The sequence below is a fragment of the Carcharodon carcharias genome, chromosome 3 (assembly GCF_017639515.1).
Source record: "Carcharodon carcharias isolate sCarCar2 chromosome 3, sCarCar2.pri, whole genome shotgun sequence".
NCBI classification, from domain to species: Eukaryota; Metazoa; Chordata; class Chondrichthyes; order Lamniformes; family Lamnidae; genus Carcharodon; species Carcharodon carcharias.
In genome coordinates, this window is record NC_054469.1 from 128,075,946 (window position 1) to 128,098,362 (window position 22,417).

The window sequence follows — 22,417 nt, forward strand, 5'->3', positions numbered from 1 at the left end:
TTGACACGCAAGTCGTCCTGTGATGTAGCTTCACCAGGTTGACACCTCGTTTTTAGGTATGCCTGGTGCTGCTCCTGGCATGTCCTCCTGTACTTTTCATTATTGGAGGCAATAAGTGCAGATGGTAAGAGATGAAAATAGTTCTTTGAGGAAATAAGGGGTGCTTTTTGAAAGTTGAAATTAAAACAGTTTGACTAAAAGTTTATGCTAACTTACAGATGGGGAAGGGTGGAATGCTGTTTTTGTCCTAGATTACTGTTTTATATAGAGCATCAGTTCTCCACCTCAACCAGGAATCCTTTGCAGAAACACCCACAGCGTTAAAACAACTATGATTAATGCTATGTTGTATGTGCTATTTGTGATGATCTCTTTCATAGGTCAGGTAGTGCCTTTTAAAATAATCAGATTTAAATACAACTAAATGCGAAATCAATGTTTTGATTATTTGGAATTTTCTCAAGAATGTTATTGATCTGACTGGGAGAATTGGCTTCAAGGAATTCCTCAGCTGGGCCATGTGAATGAATGGATTTACCACACAAAACTGAGCTAAAGCTTCCTGCTATCATGGTTTGATGGGGGTGGTGGTGGCAGCAGTTGGATATTCAGTAAATTAGTAATTTATTTATACCCGTTTTCCCATACGGAGAGTTGTAGTCCAGGCTATTTTGAAGAACATTGACCATTTGTGTTGTAGTGATTTAACATCGCTGTAAATGTTTAGTGACAGTGCATTACAGTGCAAATATTTTTCTCAGTTTTCTCTCCTGAAAGCATTAATTTAGCTGGAATGTACAGTGAAACCTGCAGAAATGGACACCAGTGACAAAAGGCCCCTTGGCAACAGTCCCAATTGGATTGCGGTATAATAGATACAAAATTCCCACTTGAAACCACAGACACACTCACGTTATTAACCATGGACAGCCTTCAATGCACCAAGCCAGTTTGCAAATTAAAACATCAAGCATGCAAATAATTATGAGATGGCAGCGCAAAGAAACAGCTGTTGTGTACTGGGGATCTCTCCATTCAGCATGCCTAGAAGCAGAGGATCACCTCTAACTCTTTGATACAGGGATAGAGGAGTTTCTCTGCTGCTATGGATGCTGGATAAAAAGATCAGCTTTACACAAAAACCACAAGCTGCCAACTGCGAATAGTAGGAGTCAAGAATTAGAAGCTCTGGAATTTTGGGAAGGTGACCTGAACAGCAGACGGTGCTAAGCATACCAAGGGGAGTGATGCCAAACTCTTGGGGCAGAATTTTACAGCCCCGTTTCAGTGGGGACAGGGCCGTAAAATGCGGCAGGCCATTATAAATCCCATTGACGACAGCGGGAACGTAAAATCCCTCTGTCGTAAAATTCTGCCCTTGGGATCCTTACGAGTTGAATGGGGAAATGAAGACTGGAATAAGCACTGGGGGACAGCAATGGAGACTGGGCTGTTGGGAGGGAGAGTTGGAGAGAGTAGTTCCTTTGTCGCTGGTCCATGGGTTCTCCCCTTCACCTGCTCTCTGATGGCCTTCTCGTTCTTGAGACTTCTGACAAAGCAGCTACTGCTGCAAAACCATAAAATCCTGAACCACAGGGGATCTTTGTGAAAGTTATAGAAGTCATATGATCTGATGTCACATGATCCAATATCATGTGGTCAGAACATCACATAATCAAAGCTCCAGTAGCCCTACCCCACCAGTACATCAAGTACTGATGTGCTATTAACAGCTCCATGCTACTACCACCATCCTCAGCACTTCAAACATTAGTTGGTGCAGGATGAAGGATGTCTTGGAAAGGGATCTGCTGGACCCCCACCCAGTCCCAATTTGGCTGGGCTCTGTCAGGCACTCTGGCCCTACCGCAGCCATGTTGTCTTTTGCAGGCTGTCAACTTCGCAGATCCCAGGATAGGGACACTCCTCCCTTGACGGAAAAGGGCCAAGGGATGGTGATGGATGAGGAAGCCCAACAAGCAAAAAATGAACTGAAATTACATCCTACTGGTAGGGCTGCAGAATTATGCATAGTCCCAAGTGAAAGTGGGGAAATAAATCATCGGCTATTAGACTCAGTTGGTTTACATACAATGATTATTTTGAAAATCAAGACATCTGCAAATAAAGGGCACCTGATTCAAGTCCCTCAGTTTTCCTAATTTACAGATTTCACAGTCGTTCCCATCAGCCTATCAATGCCTTATCCACGTGGTCAATCACATGTGAGTCAAAACAATGAGAGTCAGAAGGTGACTATAGTTCTGGTATGATAGCCAAGTGGTTATGGTACTGGGCTTGTAAGATCAAGAGTTCAAATCTCACCATGGCAAATTATGAAGCAATGTAATTTCATCTGGGCAGGGAAAAGATCCAGAAGGTGACTATGGGAGGGATTACAACCTATCCCATTCTGCTCTTCTGTTATGTTCACACATCTTTTTGTAGTGAAGGGGTAGAGTGGGGTCACTGAGTAAATATGAGACTTGGGAAATCTGGCTGATTCTTGCCTCATTTCCTTAACTGGGGAACTAAACATTTTGAAGTTAATGTAAGTGCCACTAAAACTAGTTCAGTTAAAATTAGACTAACTCAATAGAATCAGAAATTGATCCTGAGACCTCACCAGTTATAAGTACGCACCACACCATTTTCCAAGTTGTACTGCCTCCAGGGTTCATTGCTTTTACTTTTTTTTATTAGCTGTGTTAGTTGAGTCCTGCTAGCAAATCAAACTACTGTGGGTTAGTTAACTGACAAGTTGTAGATAATTGCAAATTACTATTTCCAAAATGGTAATGTGGCATTGTGTTTTAATAGCCTGCTCACCATATAAAAGAAGATAGCAGGAAGGGACATTTCATTCTGTTCCTTTTTAATCTGCTGGTGGTTATGTACAATTAGTTTAATTTTGTTCTGTACTTGAAATTATGAAGCAATGAAATGTCATGTGTTGGCAAACATGCAATTGTACAGAGCATTCTCAGATAATGACACAAGCAGAGATTGCAGGACAAGAGCGCTGCCAAGTGAAAATGGAGACAAAAACATATTGTAGTAAGAAATGTATTCACAAGTTAATTTCTTCCACCTTTTCCATGATATATAAGTAGAGATTAATAGTCATGTGCTGCCTCAAATTGATTTTCTGCCTGTCGTTTAAGAACAATTGTGAAAATAAGAACAGTGAGGTAAAGCAGGAGTAGTTTAACCTTCAGTATTGGATACATGTGCTCCAGCTGGCTGTGGGCTGATGTAACAGTGGCTCGTTTTACAGCAAGTCAGCCAACTGAATCTTAAGTTCATGGGTGAAAGAAGCCTCCCAAGGACAGAGGTTTGTTTATTTGAAAAAAAAAGGTTACCTTGTTCTTCCTAAAGCCATTTGGAATGAAAAGTCAGTTATAATTGTGAATTTTAATCACAAGTTAGCAGGGGAAAATATACTAAATATTCAGCAGTTGGAAGTGAGGCACAAATTTACAGAGGGATTTGAGAACATCATAAATAGTGAGAGACAACTTAGGCTACTTAATGGAAGCCATCTGGAGCCAAAAACTACATTTTTCCTTTGATCTGCTCATATTTATTTTCATTGTACTATAACACATATCATCATTAGTAGGCTCTTACAATTCAGGAAGTCTGTTGTATATGACAGTCTATTTGTTAAATTATATGACCTATTACAGTGGGTGATGTTGCATGTTTCGCAGGACAGCATAAAGAAGGGATTTGTTTTGCAGTTATAAAATAAGATTCCAAGTGCTCTGATCCTCAAAGATATCTCCTGCATATTCTCGTTTTATTTGGGGGGAAAAAAGCTGCAGTTGGCACAAGTCATTATGGGTGCCTGTGCCATTTTTTTTTAAAAGGTAAAATTTTATTTATTGTTTCAAGGGATGTGGGTGCTGTAGGCAAGGCCAGCTTTTGTTGCCCTTGAACTGAGTGGCTTTCTAGGCCATTTCTGAGGGCAGTTAAGAGTCAACCACATTGCTGTGGGTCCGGAGTCACGTGTAGGCCAGACCAGGCAAGGATGGGAGATTTCCTTCTCTAATGGACGTTAGTGAACAGATCATTTTTTTTAAACAAAATTTCCAAAAGTGAAATTTTTCAAACATCTCCAGAGTCTCCAAATATAACCCAAAAAAGTCACAGGATGCCGCATAACCACTACAGCCTACATTCTCTGAAGCTCAAAATCTGCATTCAACACAGTATTACTAAAGGATCCTACACTGTGTATTTAATTATCTATAATTATTCTAATAGCAACGTGAGTGGGCCATTCAGCCTTTCAAACTTAAAAATGTTATGCAATTCAGTTAGATCATAGCTGATCTGGACCTAAGCTCCATTTGCCTGTCTTAGATCCAGACAGGGTATCTGGAATGGTCACCGTGTGCTGCACTCTGTGCAACATTATGCAGCTGCAAAGTTTGGGACCTGCAGGAGGAACATGTTGTAGAGCTCCAATGCCCTCTGGATGATACTGAAGAGGAGAATGGTGACGAGGGCATTACACTAGAAATGCTCTTATTAATGCAAGGTTCACTGAGGTTGCACCAATGAAGTAGTGCTGAAAGTACAGCAATGGCCACTTTTCCATCACTTCGCACCCCATGCTCTCATTCCCCTAGCTATGCCATTGTCACAAAACAGTCCCGCAAACAACCAATCCAATTTATCACCCCTTGCACATCTTCCCCTCCCCCCACCCGATTAATTGGTTCCTATCAATGCATGTCTTCCCATTCATCATCATTAAGTAAGTTAAAAGTCACCTTATCACACAGCAGACAAGAATGGGCAAGGTGGCAAAGCAGTGCAGAAGAATAACATTTATTTGTTTTAACTAAATAACAGAAGCTTAACAAAAATTACAATTTAACTTCTACCCACATGCATTCTACCCTTGTGCCACTGTAAAGCCTTATTCTTCATTTTCCTACCACTCCCATGTGGTGCATCTCTTGTGACCTGAGCAGAGGGAGAGGCAGGCTGCTCTAATCCCTGCTCTGACTGTTGTGCTCTTGGTTGATGACTGCTGGATTTTGGAGCCCATGAGGATGAAGGTGCAGTGCTCAGGTGCCCTTTGAATGATTCCAAGGAAGAAAGTGATGGCTAGAGTGATGCAGCATTAGCTGCTTATACTCCTGTGAGGGATACACTTTTTAATATAAGATTCACTTGGGTTGCACCAGTGGACTGATGTCGTGGGCATGTGCAGCAGCCGCTCCGTCCACTACAACCCTACCATCCCTTGTACTCATACAGTACTCGAGGTGTGGCGACAGCAAAGCCCTGTACAATGGTAACATAACGTCTTTATTCGTGCACTCCAGTCCCCTTGCAATAAAGACCAAGATGCTTGCTGTATTTACAAGCTAATTTTGTGTTCCTATGAGTTCACCCAAGTCCCTCCGAACATTTTATGTTTCACGTCTTTTAGGACATATTCTGCTTTTTACTTACTTTCAAGGTGAATAGCTTCACACTTCCCACAGTATACTCCATCTGCCACTTTGTTACCCACTCACTTAACCTATCTATATCTCTTCGCAGCCTCTTTGTGTCCTCCTCACAGCTTACATTCCACCTAGCTTTGTACAGTTGACAAACATTACTCTTTATCTATATTATTAATTGTCAGTAGCTGAAGCACCAGCACTATCCCCTTTAGCATCCTACTTTTGCGTGTGTGAAGGCCCTGACAGAGATGGTAGGTGCGAATTTATACATGCAAAGTAAGAATGTTACAAGTTATCAATATGAAGATTATCATATCTCACTCGCTGTTGAAATCAAATCAACATGACTGAGTGCTCTATGCCATGTGGGTTGCGGATATTTAATTGTGATGCTAGATAGCTGGGCGGTCCCCATCTCCACGCTTCCAACAGCCAGGGTTGCCAAAATTCAGGTTATCTCCGGTGCCTCTTCCTCTGCACTTGTGAACTTGCAAATCTGTGGAGGTTCATGTCCAGATCTCCCCCTCCCTCATATTCTGCATCAAGGGAAAGTAGAGACTTTAAGTGACTGTAATGGCATGCATTTACCTGATGGATACGGTGAATTTGGCGAGGGTGTCTGAGGGAGAGGCATGAAAATGGATGATGCATGAAAGTGGTGGATGCATTAGATGGGATTTCAGTAAGTGCATAGGAAGAGAAAGATGGATGTGTGTGTAAGGTAAGTGGGTATGATGGAGTAGGCTTGAGAATACAGGATGAAGGGATGGGATGGTGCTCATAGGAGGATATAGGCGAATATGCAGTTGTGCTCACTTTTCTATTGATTTTTACCTCCCCTGTATCATCTTGCATTGCATTTTGGATAAGTATCATCATCCTGTCTTGTGGGTGTCTACCAAGGTTAAAAGATTGGCAGTTGTAAAATATTCAGTATGTAACCTCTATGAAAAGTGTAGTTGTTATGACTGATGCGGTTGGTACAGAAGAGTTATTTTAAAATCCCAGAGGGAAACTTTAAACAACTGTCATAACTTATAATTTTAAGTGTTCTGTTTGAGATGCAACTCTAAATTCAGGAATCAGACCATCAGTTATTGAGGTTTTACATTAAACTAATTGAAACATTTTATTAAGTTACACAGGTTAAAAATATATATACGCACGGCTACAAATTACTACTATCATAACTTTTAACAGATTCCCAAACTAATCTCCATTAAGGCAACAGCAACCCATAGAAAAACAGAATTACCTGGAAAAACTCAGCAGGTCTGGCAGCATCGGCGGAGAAGAAAAGAGTTGACATTTCGAGTCCTCATGACCCTCGTTTTGTTGAAGGGTCATGAGGACTCGAAATGTCAACTCTTTTCTTCTCCGCCGATGCTGCCAGACCTGCTGAGTTTTTCCAGGTAATTCTGTTTTTGTTTTGGATTTCCAGCATCTGCAGTTTTTTTTGTTTTTTAGCAACCCATAGAATTTAACCAAACACCAGGCAAAGCATTTTCACCTTAAGAATTTAGAATGAGGTTCTTTTCACTCTGGAGCCAGTTGGAGGCTTATGGCTGCCTTTTGATCTTACATTGCCTCTGCCTACATACCTAAAAATTATGAAGTTATACCTACCAGCCCCATTGAAAGTTAATTCTCATTGTATTAACAACCTCTTTGAACTTTCCCTTTTAACAATGAAACGCCTTTCATAATACCAACTTTATTAGTAATATAAACGTATTGCTTGGTAGCTGCTAGAAAGGTGTCAATTTTCACCCCAGTCCTTGAATGCTCTGTTCAAAAAATTTAAATGCACGCTATCTCTCTTACATATCAAAACTTGTACATATCAAAGCACCCACACTAGCTGGCTTTAATCCAATTAAGACACACCCACATACAAAAAAATATTTTCCAAAATATGTACATTAATAACTTCGTGACAGCAGTGCATTCCAGCTTTGTCAAATCCACAGCCAACAAATGTCTGAAGTAATTCATTGTGGCATAAACAAAATTTCTTCAGGGTTGCCTTGATGTGGAAATTAGATGGAAGTGTTATAATTTGAATGGAAGCAATTTATTTTGCGTAAACCCAAACTTCAATGAAGTTGGGAAAAACTGCTTGCTAGTTATGAATACTAAGTTACCAAAAAACATTGATTAAAGTGTTTGTAGTTGCCTTACATAATGTAATGTGAATGCTGCACAACACATCTAACTGGTGAAACATTAACAGTAATTGTCTATAAAGAACACAATGTTATACAATTTAAGTAAGATTGCCTTTCTCTATTAATTGGAAAGCATCAATAGGAATACAAACTTACCTTGTACTCCCTTTTAACCCAATGGACAATGCATGTCTTCAGTGTGTTTATTTTTAAGCTAAAACCTTTGTGTCAAGTTCAGTGAACTGGATATGCAAATACATGGTATTGCAGATATGATTCCAGTTTCTGGATAGTTAATGCTTTATCAAACTTTAAGCAAATGTTAACCACAGTATTCAAATATAAGCTTCCTTTTAAAATTCAGCAATTCAGTTGGTCAATAGCTCTGCGCATAATGAATGTATATGTACTGTAAAAATTACATTAACCACTTTCTTACAATTTTATTGGGTCACCTGGAAATTTCTTTCAAGATATTATTAGTAATAAACGGGCATGCTGGTTTTATCTTTAGTGTTTTGATTGCAAGGTTAAACATTGGAAAATGCCTTAATTCTCAGTTCAGACATGGATCTTTTGAATTTGTAACGTATTTACAGATATTTACATGTCTAGTCCTTGTATTTGTATATTAATTTGCAACAATTTTGACTCTTACCATGGATGATGGAGGCCAGTTGGCTTTGACAACATGATTTTAAAAAAAAGCACAAGATGTGTATGTGCGTATGGGGAGCGTGTGGGAAGTTGTGTAAATCAGAGCTTAGAAAAATATCTGGTTGAGTAGTTTGAGTCACAAGGCAAGCAAACACACTCGTGGGAAGTTGTACTAAAATGAGATGGAATGTTGCTGTATATAATAATTGTATGTCCTTTTGAGACCTCCTGTGAGTGAGTCCTGGTGATAAATTTATTGTTGGACAAATGCCAATAGGAACACATGGTGGTTCTTGCAGCGTCCAAAAAGAATTTATGTACAGTGTCATTCACTGCTCATTACCAAATATGTAATTAATAGAAAGGTATTAAAAAAGAATTTAATGTGTGACCTTAATTTTTTCATAATTTCTCATTACTGAGCATCTTCCCTTGCATGTCAGCAAATGCTACACTATCAATTTTTTTCCAAAAATGTATATAGTTTGTGTGAACGTCTTTTTACTTTGAGTTCACTTGCTCTTGAGACTCCATTTACTTGTTTGACCAACTAAGGATAAAAATAAAGATATATGGAAGCAGTAGTTGAGCTGCAAATGGTGATACCCTTGGGATTCTTCAGAACAAGCAAAATAAAACTAGTCACCTTCAAACCTTTCAAACTCAAAAATAAGCTATAGAAAAAAGTGACGTTGGCTACATAAGTTTTCTATACCTGTTGCTTTGTAATATTTATTGCAGCTGTTCAGGTGATAAGGGAGTAGGCTTATTGTATTTCGCACAAAATTATTCTTTTGATTTTATCCATTGTATTGGAAGATCTTTTAATTGAAGCTGCTGATGCACTTACTTTGTTGACTGGGCCATGTGTAAGAACAAGAATCACAAGAAGTAAATCTATATGGGAACCAATGATTAAATGCGTGAGATAAGAATAGACAATGACTGAGTTGATCTATATTTTCTTTATTTTATTACTTGGGTTTCTCCTACTTTCACACTATTCTCTCATAAAGTCGTTCTCAAATTATTCTGTAAAGACTTTCCAGGGGTCTGCGACATAGGGCTGGCTTTATGGTGGGCAACTGTCCAGGGAGTCAAAGTCAAAAGTAATCAAATGAGTGTTAACCGGAGGTGTGCTTTGCTCCCCCTGTGCTCTTCCTCTTCTCTTGCTCCCCTAGTGCTCTCTATATGCTCTTGCCCATTTGGTGTTTCTCCCAAGAACAAGCAGACTACAGTGAGAAACCAGCACATCCAACTCACTGAAATGTGTAATTAATACTAATTTGCTTAAAAACATTATTTACTTTACATGGAGTACTTTCACATTGAGTATTATATAGTATTATAATTAGATGGCAGTGGTGAGGGTATGTGATTACTCATTCATATGGAAAAGCATCTTTCAACCAAAAAAATTTGAGAACCAGTATTCCAGTACATGAGTTGATATGACCCTTGCACATAGGCTTCTTCAAGGACTGCCTTTGGTCTTACAAAGCACAGGAGAGGAGACCTGGATGAAGGAGAAGAAGACTATCATGGCTGAAATTCATATTTTGAAAGTTTTTTTTCTTTTTGTCCTCACCCAAACGAAACCAAGTTCACAAAGAAACTCATTTTCTATAGTAAAGACTTTGTTTAAAACCTGATATAGATAGACTGGTGTGGGACTCTTACATTTCTGCTTTCGCTCAGTGTGGGAAATAATCTTGCTCTGTTCGGTATCTCATGCTGAAGACCAAGCCAAGATGAAATATTTATTTGAGTACAATTTGACCAGAAATGGATATCCTACTGGTTCAGGTAAAGCAGTATATTTGATTTATGTGAGTAAATTATATACAAAACTCCAGTTCATTGTACATGATGAAGAAGATGACCTGTATGCAAATTTGATAGCTATTGTGCAGCAGCAAGATCCCACAAAACACAATGAAATGCATGATGGATTGATCTGTTATTACCTTTGCCAGTGAAGGTGGGCAGAGGGATGTTTTCATCCTTGTTTGTCTGTAAACAATATGTTTTAAAAAAAACTAATGGATTTCAACAAAACATATGGCCTGAGGAAGGATTGATTTTTTTTTTTTTGGTGAAGATGTTGGTCCGGATCTGGATCCTGGAATATTTTATTTTAAAGGACCCGTCAACACAGAGAGAGGGTAATTGACTTTTTTTTAAAATATTGTTGATTTGATTGTTTTAGATGTTGTGGATTGTCTCAGCTGCCGTGGTGCAATTTGTCACAGCTGTCAAAATGGAGCAGAGTTTTTGGAGCAGGTTGATGGATATGGATTGGCCTGAAGCCTCCTCAGTGAGATAGAAGCTCTTACTAAAAAATACTTTTTTTTCAGTTTTGTAGCTACAGAACATCAACCAGGCTGGGAAAAGCCTCAGTAAAGAACTGTGTAATTGTAATAATATTGAGTTAAAACAGCTTGGCAGAGGCATGCACTTTGAGTGCCCTGTTCACTAGCTTTTAATGGCATTGGTTGAGGAGGAATGTAAGCCAATACACTTACAGAATGAACTGCTTCTCAAGGAGTGCCATGGGATCACTAATTTCCAATTCAACTATTGGAGCAACTGGATGATAAAAGAAAGGTGTGGGAGATGGTTGCCAGGTAATGGCTAAATGATTTAGATCATTGGCAGAAATAATTTATAGCTCTTTGATTTCTGGGCAAGTTTGCAGCTAAGGACTTTTTCTGTTGGAGGGAAGAGAAATTTGAGACATTATTAAATCTAGAGGATTTAACAAAATAGGGAATGTACCAAATTCTGATATTTTTTGCATCAAGGATCCTTGGAATTCATCTTGTCAAATTCGAGTCTACTTTTATTTGAAGGTAAATTTTAAATCTTAATCTTAAATTTTTCACTCTAAAGTTGGAAAATAAGATTTTGTAAAGTCAAGTAGAATATAGTGGGGCTTCTGAGGTTCTCAAATGGAACTCATTTCCTTGTTCAGAACATTGGAAGACACATTTGGATACTTGGGGCTAGATTTTTTCATGGGAGACGGGAAACGAGGGTTGACTCCGGTTTGTAAACTTGTCTTTGTCATGAAAATGGAGTTGGCAGCAATTTTGATTTTTCCCAGAGTCAGAACTTAATTAGATAAAGGTATTCCGTTCGGTTAGGCTATCAGGATGGCGAACCAGAGGTGAACATTGGAGCAGGCAGGATGAAAGGGCATCTGGAAAAGGGTTCTGTGAGTGTTCCTACATGTAACACAGTAGAATTGCTGCTTTCAAACCAAATACCAGCCAATCTTTAACATATACAGTTTTCTTGGTAAATGCATTCCAAAAACATTGCTGTGTGCCCTCTATGTTGGAGGTTTAAATCAAGCCCTGTGTGTTGGACATTACTCTTCCTAAATTTGCTTGATCAGTCCATCGACCACCATTAGCACCTTATCTCTCCACTATCGATGCACCATGGTTGCATTGTGCGCTATCTACAGGATGCACTGCAATGCGTTGCCAAGGCTTTTTTTATAGCACCTTAATAACCTTTGACCTCTGCCACCTAGAGGAACAAGGGAATCAAGTGCACCGGAACTCCATTACCTTCAAGTACGCCTTCCAGTCATGCTCCATCCCAACTTCGATATAATCTTCGCTCTTTCACTGTTGCTGGGCCAAATTCCTGGGACTCCCTATCTAACAGCAATTGCAGGATTACTTTCACTTCATGAGCTGCAGCGAATCAAGTAGAAGGCTTAACCACCATGTTCTTGAGGGCAACTAGGGATACATAATAAAAGCTGTTCATGCCAGAGAATGAGTAAAAAGAATAGACTTGAGCCTGTATGTTTTTTTTAAGAAGGTAGTGCCACAGCAAATCAGTGCACACAGCATGTGTGTGGCTTTGTGAAAATAAGCTGGCTGCAAATAATTAGCAGAATTTGAAACAGTTATGTACTTTTTCAGGAATTCTGGACACTTGACAGTGAGACTCCAGAGCTGATCTGGTGTTCTAAGCAGGTGCTAGCTGTGAGTAGATGATTTGGCTGGCAATTTGACTGGGTCTTCACTATTTTTAACTGAGCTTGTGACAATTTGCAATGACCAGAACAACAATTTACCAGGCAAACTGAACAGGCATTGTTGGAGAAGAATTCTGAAATCTACAGTCCAGATGAGCAAGGATCTTCTAGTAAAACATCACTGATAATCAATGGGACACAGGGAATGGAACCAGCAGCTGACAGGAACCAAGACTATTAGATTTATAGGAGAGCCTTTGGGAAATGTTTCCTTTTTTAAACTGTTAAAGCTTTTAAAGTAGAACTTGTTTTAAAAAAAATCTTGAGGCTACCTTCCCGCAACAGTGAAAGCTGATCTTCACTGGCTGCTTGTAGGTAAGTGAAAGAGTTACAAATGGATTAAATTCCTCCAATTTCTTGTCCTGTGGCCAGATGGCTGGTTTCTGTTTGGGAGCTGCCTGCTTAGAAGCCCGACTAACATTGGGAACTTGAGATAGAAACATTCAATGTATTATCTTGTGAATTACCATGAATTCCATTTTCATACTGGTTTTTGCTGTGTCTAATTTATTTTTTTAACCCCACAGAAAGTTTATGAGTAAGTTGCAGAAGCCAGTGCTAACAGGCCAGCGGTTCAAGACCAGGAAGAGGGGTAAGCGTTCCAGCCTTGTTCTTTCACTTGTGAAGTAGCATAGATGCATCAAGGTAGTTGCACTGTTGTCAATCAGATTAATATTATTCTTATTCACAATCACAAAAAATAGAGATCAGTCCAAGGAACTTTTAAAGTCATCTATGGAATTGTGCGCTTAATTTTTTTTAATAATGGAAGATCTTGATTGGTCAAACCAGTAAATGAGAAAGACGCAATTTTATTCTTGTCTGTAAAATCAAATGGAGAGATTTATTTGTCTGTCAACTAGTCAATGACTGAATACAATATATAGTTAGCTGATACTACAATTACTTAATTTCTTTCAGGGTGCCAATCACCACAAAAATTGCCTCATAATACTCATGATCAGCTAAAGGCAAAATACTGTGGATGCTGGAAATCTAAAACAAAAAGTACTGAAAAAATTCTGCAGGACTGACAGCATCTCTGGAGAGAAAGACAGAGTTAACGTTTCGAGTCCGTATGACTGTATGGTCCCTATGGTTCTGAAGAAGAGTCATATGGACTCGAAACGTTAACTCTGCCTATCTCTCCACTAATGATCAACTATTCTATTTCCTCAATGCATAGTGACTATGCTGCTTTAAAAGACTGATGACTTTTATATTGCTATCTGGGAAGATTTGAAGTACTATGTGACTGAAATAATATCTCTTGTGCAGATGAAAAGGAGAAGTTCGAACCAACAGTCTTCAGAGACACAATCATTCAAGGTCTCAATGAGGCTGGGAGTGACCTTGAGGCAGTATCCAAATTTCTGGATGTAACGGGCTCAAGACTAGATTACCGTCGTTATGCAGACACACTGTTTGATATATTGATAGCTGGGAGCATGTTAGGTAAATATGAATTCAAGCTTCTTTTATGGATCAGTAACTAATGAAATTAAATGTGATTTAACTGTAACTGTTAGGGGTTTATCCTTAAGAACTCTGAAGATTTACTCACTTATTTAGACCAGAATCAAAAAACTACAGTATTTGAGAATGATTGTTTCCTCTATGTCTTCGTTCTACTGGTTTATTCCTGGGAAGATTTTTTGAAAGGTCATACTTAAAACTTATAAAGCATTTATGCAAAATACTAGAAGCAAGGATTTTTTTGTCATTGAGCAGTTTTTAATAAACTGTCCCTAGCTGCTGCTGCTACTACAATTTTAACTTATTTAATGTAGAAAACATTGCAAGGCACTTGGAGGTGTAAGGAAAAGAAAGACATAGGATGAGATATTGAAAGAGTGATCGAAGAGGTGGATTTTAATGCAGATCTTAAAGGAAGATGGTAGGTGGAGGGTTTATGGAGGGAATTCCAGAGTGTAGGGCTTTGTCTACTGAAGACTTGCCCACAATAGCAGGGTGAAAGGAGAGACCATGCACAAGATGCATATGCGAAAGGAATTCAAACGTTCTTGGAGTTATATCCCAGAGGAGGTTACAGATATAGTGGATTGAAAGTGATTTAAATACAATAATGAAGATGATAATTTTGAGGTGCTGGAAAAACTGAGAACCAATGAAGATCAGTGAGGATGGGAATGATAGGCAAACTGGACTTGGTGGCGTTAGGATATGGATAACAGAGTTTTGGATGATCTAGAGTTTACAGAGGAGGAAGGATGTGAGGTCAACTTGGAGACCATTGGATTATTTGAGTCTGAAAGTGGCAAAGGCATGAATGTGGGTTTAGCATCATGAGCTGAAGGGTAGAGGTGGGAGATTTTTGAGATGGGCATTCTTTGCAATGGTTAGCATTGAAAGTTTAGCTTGCAGTTCAACAGGATACTAAGGTTACAAATCATGTGGTTCAACTTGAGTCAGTGGCCAGGGAGAGTGGAAATGGAATAGATGGTGACCATCCGATGCTGTGGAGGGGAACAAAATAATGGTTTCAGCTTTTTCATTGTTTAACTGGAGGAAATTGCAGTTCATCCAAGACTGATTATTCGACAAGCAGTATGACAACACAGGCAATGGAGGGGATCAAACTAGGTGGGTTTGGTGTCGTCAGTGTACAACTGTTTGCTGAACCCATGCCTATAAATGATGACATCAAGACAAGGAAGAATAGGATACAAAGATCGATCCTTGAGGGACTGCTCAGCTATTGGTACAGGGTGAAAAGAGAAGCCTTTGGTAGAGCTATTCTGGATACGATCTGATAGGTAAGCATGGAACTAAGTAAGGGCATTCGCATCACATTAGATAATGGATAATCATCTGAAATGGATCACCACCATTTTAACTAAATTAAACAAGTGTTATCTCCCTCATCCAAATCTTTATTTTCCTCATCATGAAGAAGCACTACACTGATGATATTTGTCCATTTAACATTGTAACAAAATGTATTGAAATGAAATGGGTGGCAGTGTTTATACCAGTTTATTCAGTGATTCTCAGAACATGTAAAGAAGTTTATGTCACGAAGCACTCAGGACCAGATTTTCACTGAAGGTGGGTAACTTGTGTCAGGAAATTTTCCAACTCAGCAGATCTGCTTCTATATAAAGGGCCCTGTCACATGCAGTTTTTGCTCCGGGGAGGTGGGGGCATGATCAAGTCAGGCCTGCTGCCTCTGGAGGCAGTTTGGAGGTGGCCATGGAGATAGGCAAATGCCAAGGTGGACTGGCTAAAAGGCCCACCATGGTTCTCTGAGACTTCAGCCCAATTTTATAAAAAGCTTTGAAGCCCTCTAGCCCTCATCTCTCACCGCACCACCCACCCCCATGCTCCTATTCCATGCCACCTCATATCCTAATGCCACCTTGACAACTAGTCAGCCATTGTCCACTACGGGCAGACCACAGGAGCTATGTTGACATGAAAAAGATCTCTAAACTTCCAATAATCTAATAAAGCTCTTGCTCATACGCACTTGAAACAGAAAAACAAAACACTCATTCATGAAACCTATTCAAAGATTCTAAGTCCCTCAAGTTTTCAATCTGTTTTACAAACAAACTTCTATTCAGTAACCACATCAAAGACAGCTAATCCTTTAACAGCCTCTTTAAAACTGAATCAAAATGTGAACTCAGCCCACCTGCTGAGATGAGATGTTTTAGATCTTTTGAAGCTCAGCCAAGCATTCATAATGGACTCAGCAGTAATAAAAACTCTTGGGGAAACATCAACATTGAAGACTATTGAAACTGCAGGAATAGATGGTAATTTTATTTTCTTAACAACGCCAAATCACCTGTCAATCAATGTACTCCTCCAGCATGTGTTTTAACTCTAACTGACAGCTGCAGCCTAGTCTTTTTTTAATTCTTAAGGGCTGCATTAAGTAATTTTGGATCATGACACTTAAACAGACCTCTTCTGCCCTTCGATTTTTTTACTTCTTCTCCATAAATTTGTGACTCCTACGCTGTGGATTAAAATTTTTGGAAAAGCAAAATGCAACTGCTTAAACTCAGCACTATTTTCAAATGGCCCAACAGATTCATATTCCATGCTTGTATGATTCACGCCCCAGCCCCTTTCCCCTACCAGTAAAAATTGTATTGGCTAGAAATGGGGGCAGGACTTCTGCACCCTGGTCTCGTCTGCCGTTTTTAAATATGTCCAGAGTTGTCTTGATTCCACAAAAATCTGGCCCTCAGACTAGGAATTACAACTAGCTTAGCTAACTGGATTCTTATGCCATTTATTTTAAACCATTGTCAAGAGCATCATTTGTTATCTCTTTCAATTACTGAAGAACCTTATAAATAGCAGGTTTTGCAAAGAAGGAAAGAAATGCAAGGAAAACTCTCTGCCTTTTATTAGAGTTAATTCAATATTTTTTCAATGTGAAACTGCTTCGTTTCAAAATGGCACAGTAAAATTATCCATGTGATACTTTTTTTTTAAAATTCATAGATGGCTGGCTTGGTACCTTTTCAGTCAGTAAAAAAAGTATAGGCCCATGTGTTAAAGTCTTAAAAGAACAACAAAATAACGACATATGAAGATCACCACTGTACAACCATATCTTCAGAACAACCGGATTTCTGTTACACTGTGCTAACTGGACGGTTTGATTTGGGCTTTGTTCCCATCACTCACTGTGAAATGCCTTCTATTTGCAGTGGGTTTTCTAACAAACATCACTTATTTTACCATGGTCACAAATCACCTAAACTGGTGTTATAATACGATTGTATGTATGTCAACTGGGGCAGTTCTACAGTTTGTGTTTCCTATGTCATCTGAAAACACAGACAGTTCTATTACAGTATTTTAACCCATGTAAGTCCTTAGCTGCAAGAGTATAATTTAGCACTTGTGATTATGAGTGCAACATATAGCGATCAATTTAAATTGTGACAGTACAAGGACTAATGCTTTTACACACCAGAATATCCATCATATATGTCCTGAGGAAATTCCTATTTTTCAGTAAGTTGCATTTTATTTTGAACAACCATTTTGCTGTTAAGTTTGGTAGCTTTATTGTTTTTGAAAAGCTTTAGATGTAGCTGAATTCAGAAATAAAACTCCAAACAGCAAGGGGACTGGCCAGCAAAAGCTGCAGTAATCTTTGAATACATTTCATAAAGCAATGAACATATAATTGAAAAAGTTTGATGCGTTGAATTTTGTGTAAACAGCCACACAAATCTTTACTATAACACAGTTGACAATTGAATTTGAAGTGTTCCTTGGTTCTGAGTTCTAATTGTGAACATCTACCAAAAATGGGTGGAGGAGTGGAACAGATGTTGAACCAATCAAATCACTGAAAATGTATTTACTTAAGTCTTCCATTCACTATTTTAAGCTCTATATATTTATATTTTGTTATGTGTAAAATGAAAAATTAAGTTTTTTTACGCAAACTTTAAACATTTACATATTTTGCTAAAGATTGCCTAAACATTTACTGTTGTACTTTTGTTTCTTTCATTGCCTTCTCTCTCAAGGCTGAAACTATATTTGGTTGCTATATCCTCTGATTCCCTTCCCCTACTTCAATCCAGGTTGTATCACTCACTGTTTTTCTAATGGTTGTTACCATACTGTTCGGACTGTTAACCATCCCCTCTTTCTGACGCTCACACAAAAATGATGCACCCTTGCCAAACCACGACCACCACTTCCAACCCCCTATCCCCATCCCTCCTCCACAAGTTATCCTGCAGTTCTTCTGGGGAATAGGTTTTCTGTTGTTCTGCTGTATCCCACGAATGCAACCATTTAGCACGAGCTGGTTTGTCAAGTTTCATTTCAATAGTGCATCCCCAACTCTGTTTAAAATCAATTCCCTAGCTCATCAGTCATCCCCACACTGCTCCTTGCTCTGCACACGGCCAGACCAATATTGTACAAAATAAACAAAAAAGGACAACTGGTACAAGGGTGAAAAGGAAAGGTAATAGAGAGAAAACATAAGTGAAAGAGAAAGACAAAAGTATGGTGAAAGATGAGTGATCAGAAAGAGAGAGGAAAGAGAAAAGCAGTGAAGGAGGAGGATAGCAAATAAACAGAAGTATAGTAGAAAATTTGAAGCAGAGAGAATACAGGACCTCCTATGTCCCTACTCCTAATGGTGTTAATGGTTATACCTAGGCTGTACTGGAGTATAAGCTCTCTGTGGCTTTGTTCCACATGAAATATATTTGATATTTATGTATTATGTTCTTCTGTTATTGGCTCCTGTCTTCTGCAGGCAGCAGCCAAGTGAAGCTAAAGCTGCCTGACTCAGGGAAGGAAGGGTATCTTGAGGCCTCTTGTGTTTTTTTCTCTCCTATTTTTCACATGCCCTGAAAACAAGTGTGAATAAGATGGCAAAAATGTTGGATTCTGTTAAAGTGGTTGGGTCACTTGGAAGTCCTGTGTCCCCTGGGCCAAAGTGCCTACCACTGGTCTAACTATGCTCAAAAAAGCCCAGCACCACAACATTGGTGCACAGCCTTATTAATGTTATGCTCCAAATTATGGCAGATGTTGTGCTTCATAATGTCACAAATTGATGATGTTGAATCCAGTCTTTCACAGTCACTCTGCATCCTTCTTGCCACTGATTCTGTGGGAACCCTGCAAAACCATTTGGAAGTCAATTCAGAGATCCAGCGTAAACAATATAAAAGGCATTATCAGGCTGGAAATTTCTCAGAGTGGCAGTTAGCATCAGATTGCCATCCCATGCCCAATTATTTACCTCAGTTTTTCTTTGATCCTATCTTGCCCGACCTTCCTATCACTTGTGTGCTGGCTGCGACAGAGTCCAGAGACAGAATCCAGAATCACTGAGATGATCCAGGATAAAGGCATGTTCCTGCCTTATGGCCCTTCTCAAATCCCACCTCACTTTCATCCTGCTACCCAGGATGATGTGCAAGCTCAAAGTGGTGGGACCATTGTTCCCTCGTCCCAGTCCTCCTCTTCTGACTTGATGCTTTCAGATACCAAAGAGCTGTTCCTGCCCAGTTCAGCAGCCTCAGGAGGAAGAAAGAGAGCAATAGCACACCAGTGATGAAGAAGCACCATCACTTATCTGAAACTCCCAGCCATCACAGTTACTGGCACTGTGTGAATTTTAGAGTCAGGATCAGCACATGGGGAGTCACAAGGCATCAGTAGGATGTAGCCAGGCAAGAGGGAAAGGATAACTCATCTTCCAGCTCCCTGGACAGCGAGGACAAGTTCACAGACAAGTTCTACTACTCGGTACTCATACTACAGGAGAACACTCATGGTGATACACACCAAGGTGCTTGGTGAATTGGCAGACCTGTAAGACAGCTCAGGAGCTCGGAAGTTAAGGACCATCACACTTTAAGAATGAAACTTGCATAATGTGCCTGTAGTGCTGGAGCTATGGAAGCCTACAGTGCTTCCAGCTCAACCTGTGTGGTGATCTGTGCTGGGGCAGGCATTAGCCTGAGCTTGCCATGTATGTGCAGGGACAGTCAGAAAAGATGTTATCATGCTGTCGGACCACCATTTCAGCTGATCTGATGTTTCATTAACAAACTTGGTCAGCACGTGCACTGAATATCTGTGCCAATCATGCTCAACTGAACCTCGTTAAATAGCATGTTGACCCTCTTGTGAATGTTATTTAAAAGCCAGCCACCAATTTGCAGATGAGATGCTTTTGACTTCCTTCTGTTCAGACAAAGTTAATGAAAGTATTGCTGTATTTTTGGAGACTTTCTGCATTAAGTCAGGGAGGACAAAGGATTTGTTGACCAAGGTGTGATGCATCTGAGGATGCTGAGGGAAATAAGGGTGGAATTTGTGAAGGTACTGGCCTTAATCTTCTAATCAACCTTGGATACAGGGATGGTGCCAGAGGACTGGAGAATTGGAAATGTTACATCCTTGTTCAGAAATGGGTGTAAGGATAAGCCCAGCAGCTACAGGTTAATCAGTTTAATCTCAGTGGTGGGGAAGCTTTAGAAATGAAAATAAAGAATGAATACAGTCAAGCTAACGGGCATCTGTTAAGGGCAAATCATGTTTAAATAACTTGGTAGAGTTTTTTGATAAGGTATCAGAGGATTGTTGAGGGTAATGTGGTTGATGTGGTCGTAGAAATGGACTTGGAGAAAGGTGTTTGATGAAGTGCCACATAATAGGGTTGTCAGCAAAGTTGAAGCCCACAAATTAACAGGGACATTGGCAGCACTTAATACAAAGTTAGCTGAGGGACAAGAAACAGTAGTGACAAACAGTTGTTTCTCAGACTGGAGGAAGGTTTGTAGTGAGGTTTCCCAGAAATTGTTGTTAGGGCCTCTGCTTTTCTTATCTATTATATATTGAGTGTCATGGCACGATTTCAAAACTTGCAGATGAGAAAGCTTGTAATTATAGTGAGCAGTGAAGAGGATAGTGATTGATGTCAAGAGGACATGAATTGGCTGGTGAAATGGTCACACACGTGGCAAATGAAATTTAATGCAGAGAAGTGTGAAATCATAAATTTTGGTCGGAAGAATGAGGAGAGGCAAAATAAATTAAAGGGCACAATTCTAAAGGGGAGGAGGAACAGTCACCTGGGAGTACATCTGGATAAATGGTTGAAGGGGGCAGGATAGGTTGAGAAAGTAGTTCCAAAGCATATGGTATCTTGGGCAATATAAATAGAGGCATAAAGTACAAAAGAAGGATGTTATGATAAAGCTTTATAAAATATTCGTTCAGCCTCAACTGGAGTACTGGGTTCAATTCTGGACGGTACACTTTTTAGGAATGATATGAAGGCTTTCGAGAGGGAGCAGAAAAGAGAATGGTTCCAGGAATGAGGGACTTCAGTTATGTGGATAAATTGGAAAAGCTGGGGTTATCCTCCTTGGAGGAAAGAAGATTTGATGGATGTTTTCAAAATCATGAGGGGCCTGGACAGAGTCGATGGGAAGAAACTGTTCCTTGGTGGAAGGGTTGAATGCCAGAGGGCACAGATTTAAGATACTTAACGAAAGAACCAAAGGCAAGATGAGGAAAAAACATTTTTACACAGATGTGGTTAATGCACTGCCTATGAATGTGGTGGAGTCAGATTCAATCATGGCTTTAGAAAGGGAATTGGATAAGCACCTGAAGAGATTAGAAATCTGCAGGGCCACAGGGAAAGGATGGGCAGTGGGACTGCTGAGTTGATTTTAGAGAGCCAGCATGCACACAGGCTGAATGGCCACCACCTGTGTTGTAACTATTCTATTATTCTAGGTGTGGGGATTGCAGTACCTCCTGGTATGCAACTTTACCAGCAAAAGGAGTGAAGGCTGCAGAGAGGGAAAGATTTGCCAAGAGGGAGGAGGAGGTGAGCATACAAAGCTGTACCCACCTGGGCTTTTTCGAGAACACTTCTCCTGGTGAGAGGATGAATGCTATTATCCTAAGAGAGTGGCCTGTTCGTGTTAGGCAATGCTATTGTCCCTCCTCTGGAATGACACCTCTCAATTCCAGTAATCTGTTGAAGGAAAGATCGTTGGACAGCTGAGAGCCCCTTTGGCAAGATGACAGTAGTCTGATCTTGCACGGCAGAAAGTATGGATCTCGTGACTAACATCTGAACCTCCACTGCAGCACTGATATGTTCAGCTTGAGCTGCAGTGGTACCAGAGATGGTGACTACCAGATTGTACATCACAGTTAGATCTGCTTATGTTGTCTTGGAGTTAGCAACCGCTTTGATGGCGGAAAGCATGGGCCCTAAACTCTACACAAAGCCATGTGCCTTGCCAGAGCTCAAATCCTCCATACTCTTTGACAGTGACAGGAAGCTGCCTCACAGGTCTGCCAATGCATCAAGCACCTTGGTATGTATCGTGAGTGTTCTCCTGTTGTCCTTGAGTCCCGTGTAGCAGAACTTGTCAGTGACCTTGTCCTTGCTGTCCAGGGAGCTGGAACATGAGTTATCCTTTCCCTCTGACCTGCCTGCAGCTCATTCATGCCTAGTGACTCCCTGTATGCTGATCCCGGCTCTAAAGTTCACACAGTGCCAGTATCTGGCTCAA

General features: G+C 39.9%; 1 protein-coding gene across 3 annotated transcripts in view; it reads left to right on the forward strand.

The window, feature by feature from the left end:
• The window catches only part of LOC121275906 (basic leucine zipper and W2 domain-containing protein 2), an 84,835-nt gene that overhangs the window by 17,337 nt on the left and 45,081 nt on the right, over positions 1 to 22,417 (forward strand). For all 3 annotated transcript variants that reach the window (XM_041183722.1, XM_041183721.1, XM_041183723.1), the window contains exons 2-3: positions 12,878 to 12,942; positions 13,629 to 13,805. In XM_041183722.1, the coding sequence (XP_041039656.1) occupies positions 12,885 to 12,942; positions 13,629 to 13,805 (235 nt within the window). In that variant the 5' untranslated portion in view covers positions 12,878 to 12,884. The remainder of the gene's footprint in view (positions 1 to 12,877; positions 12,943 to 13,628; positions 13,806 to 22,417) is intronic.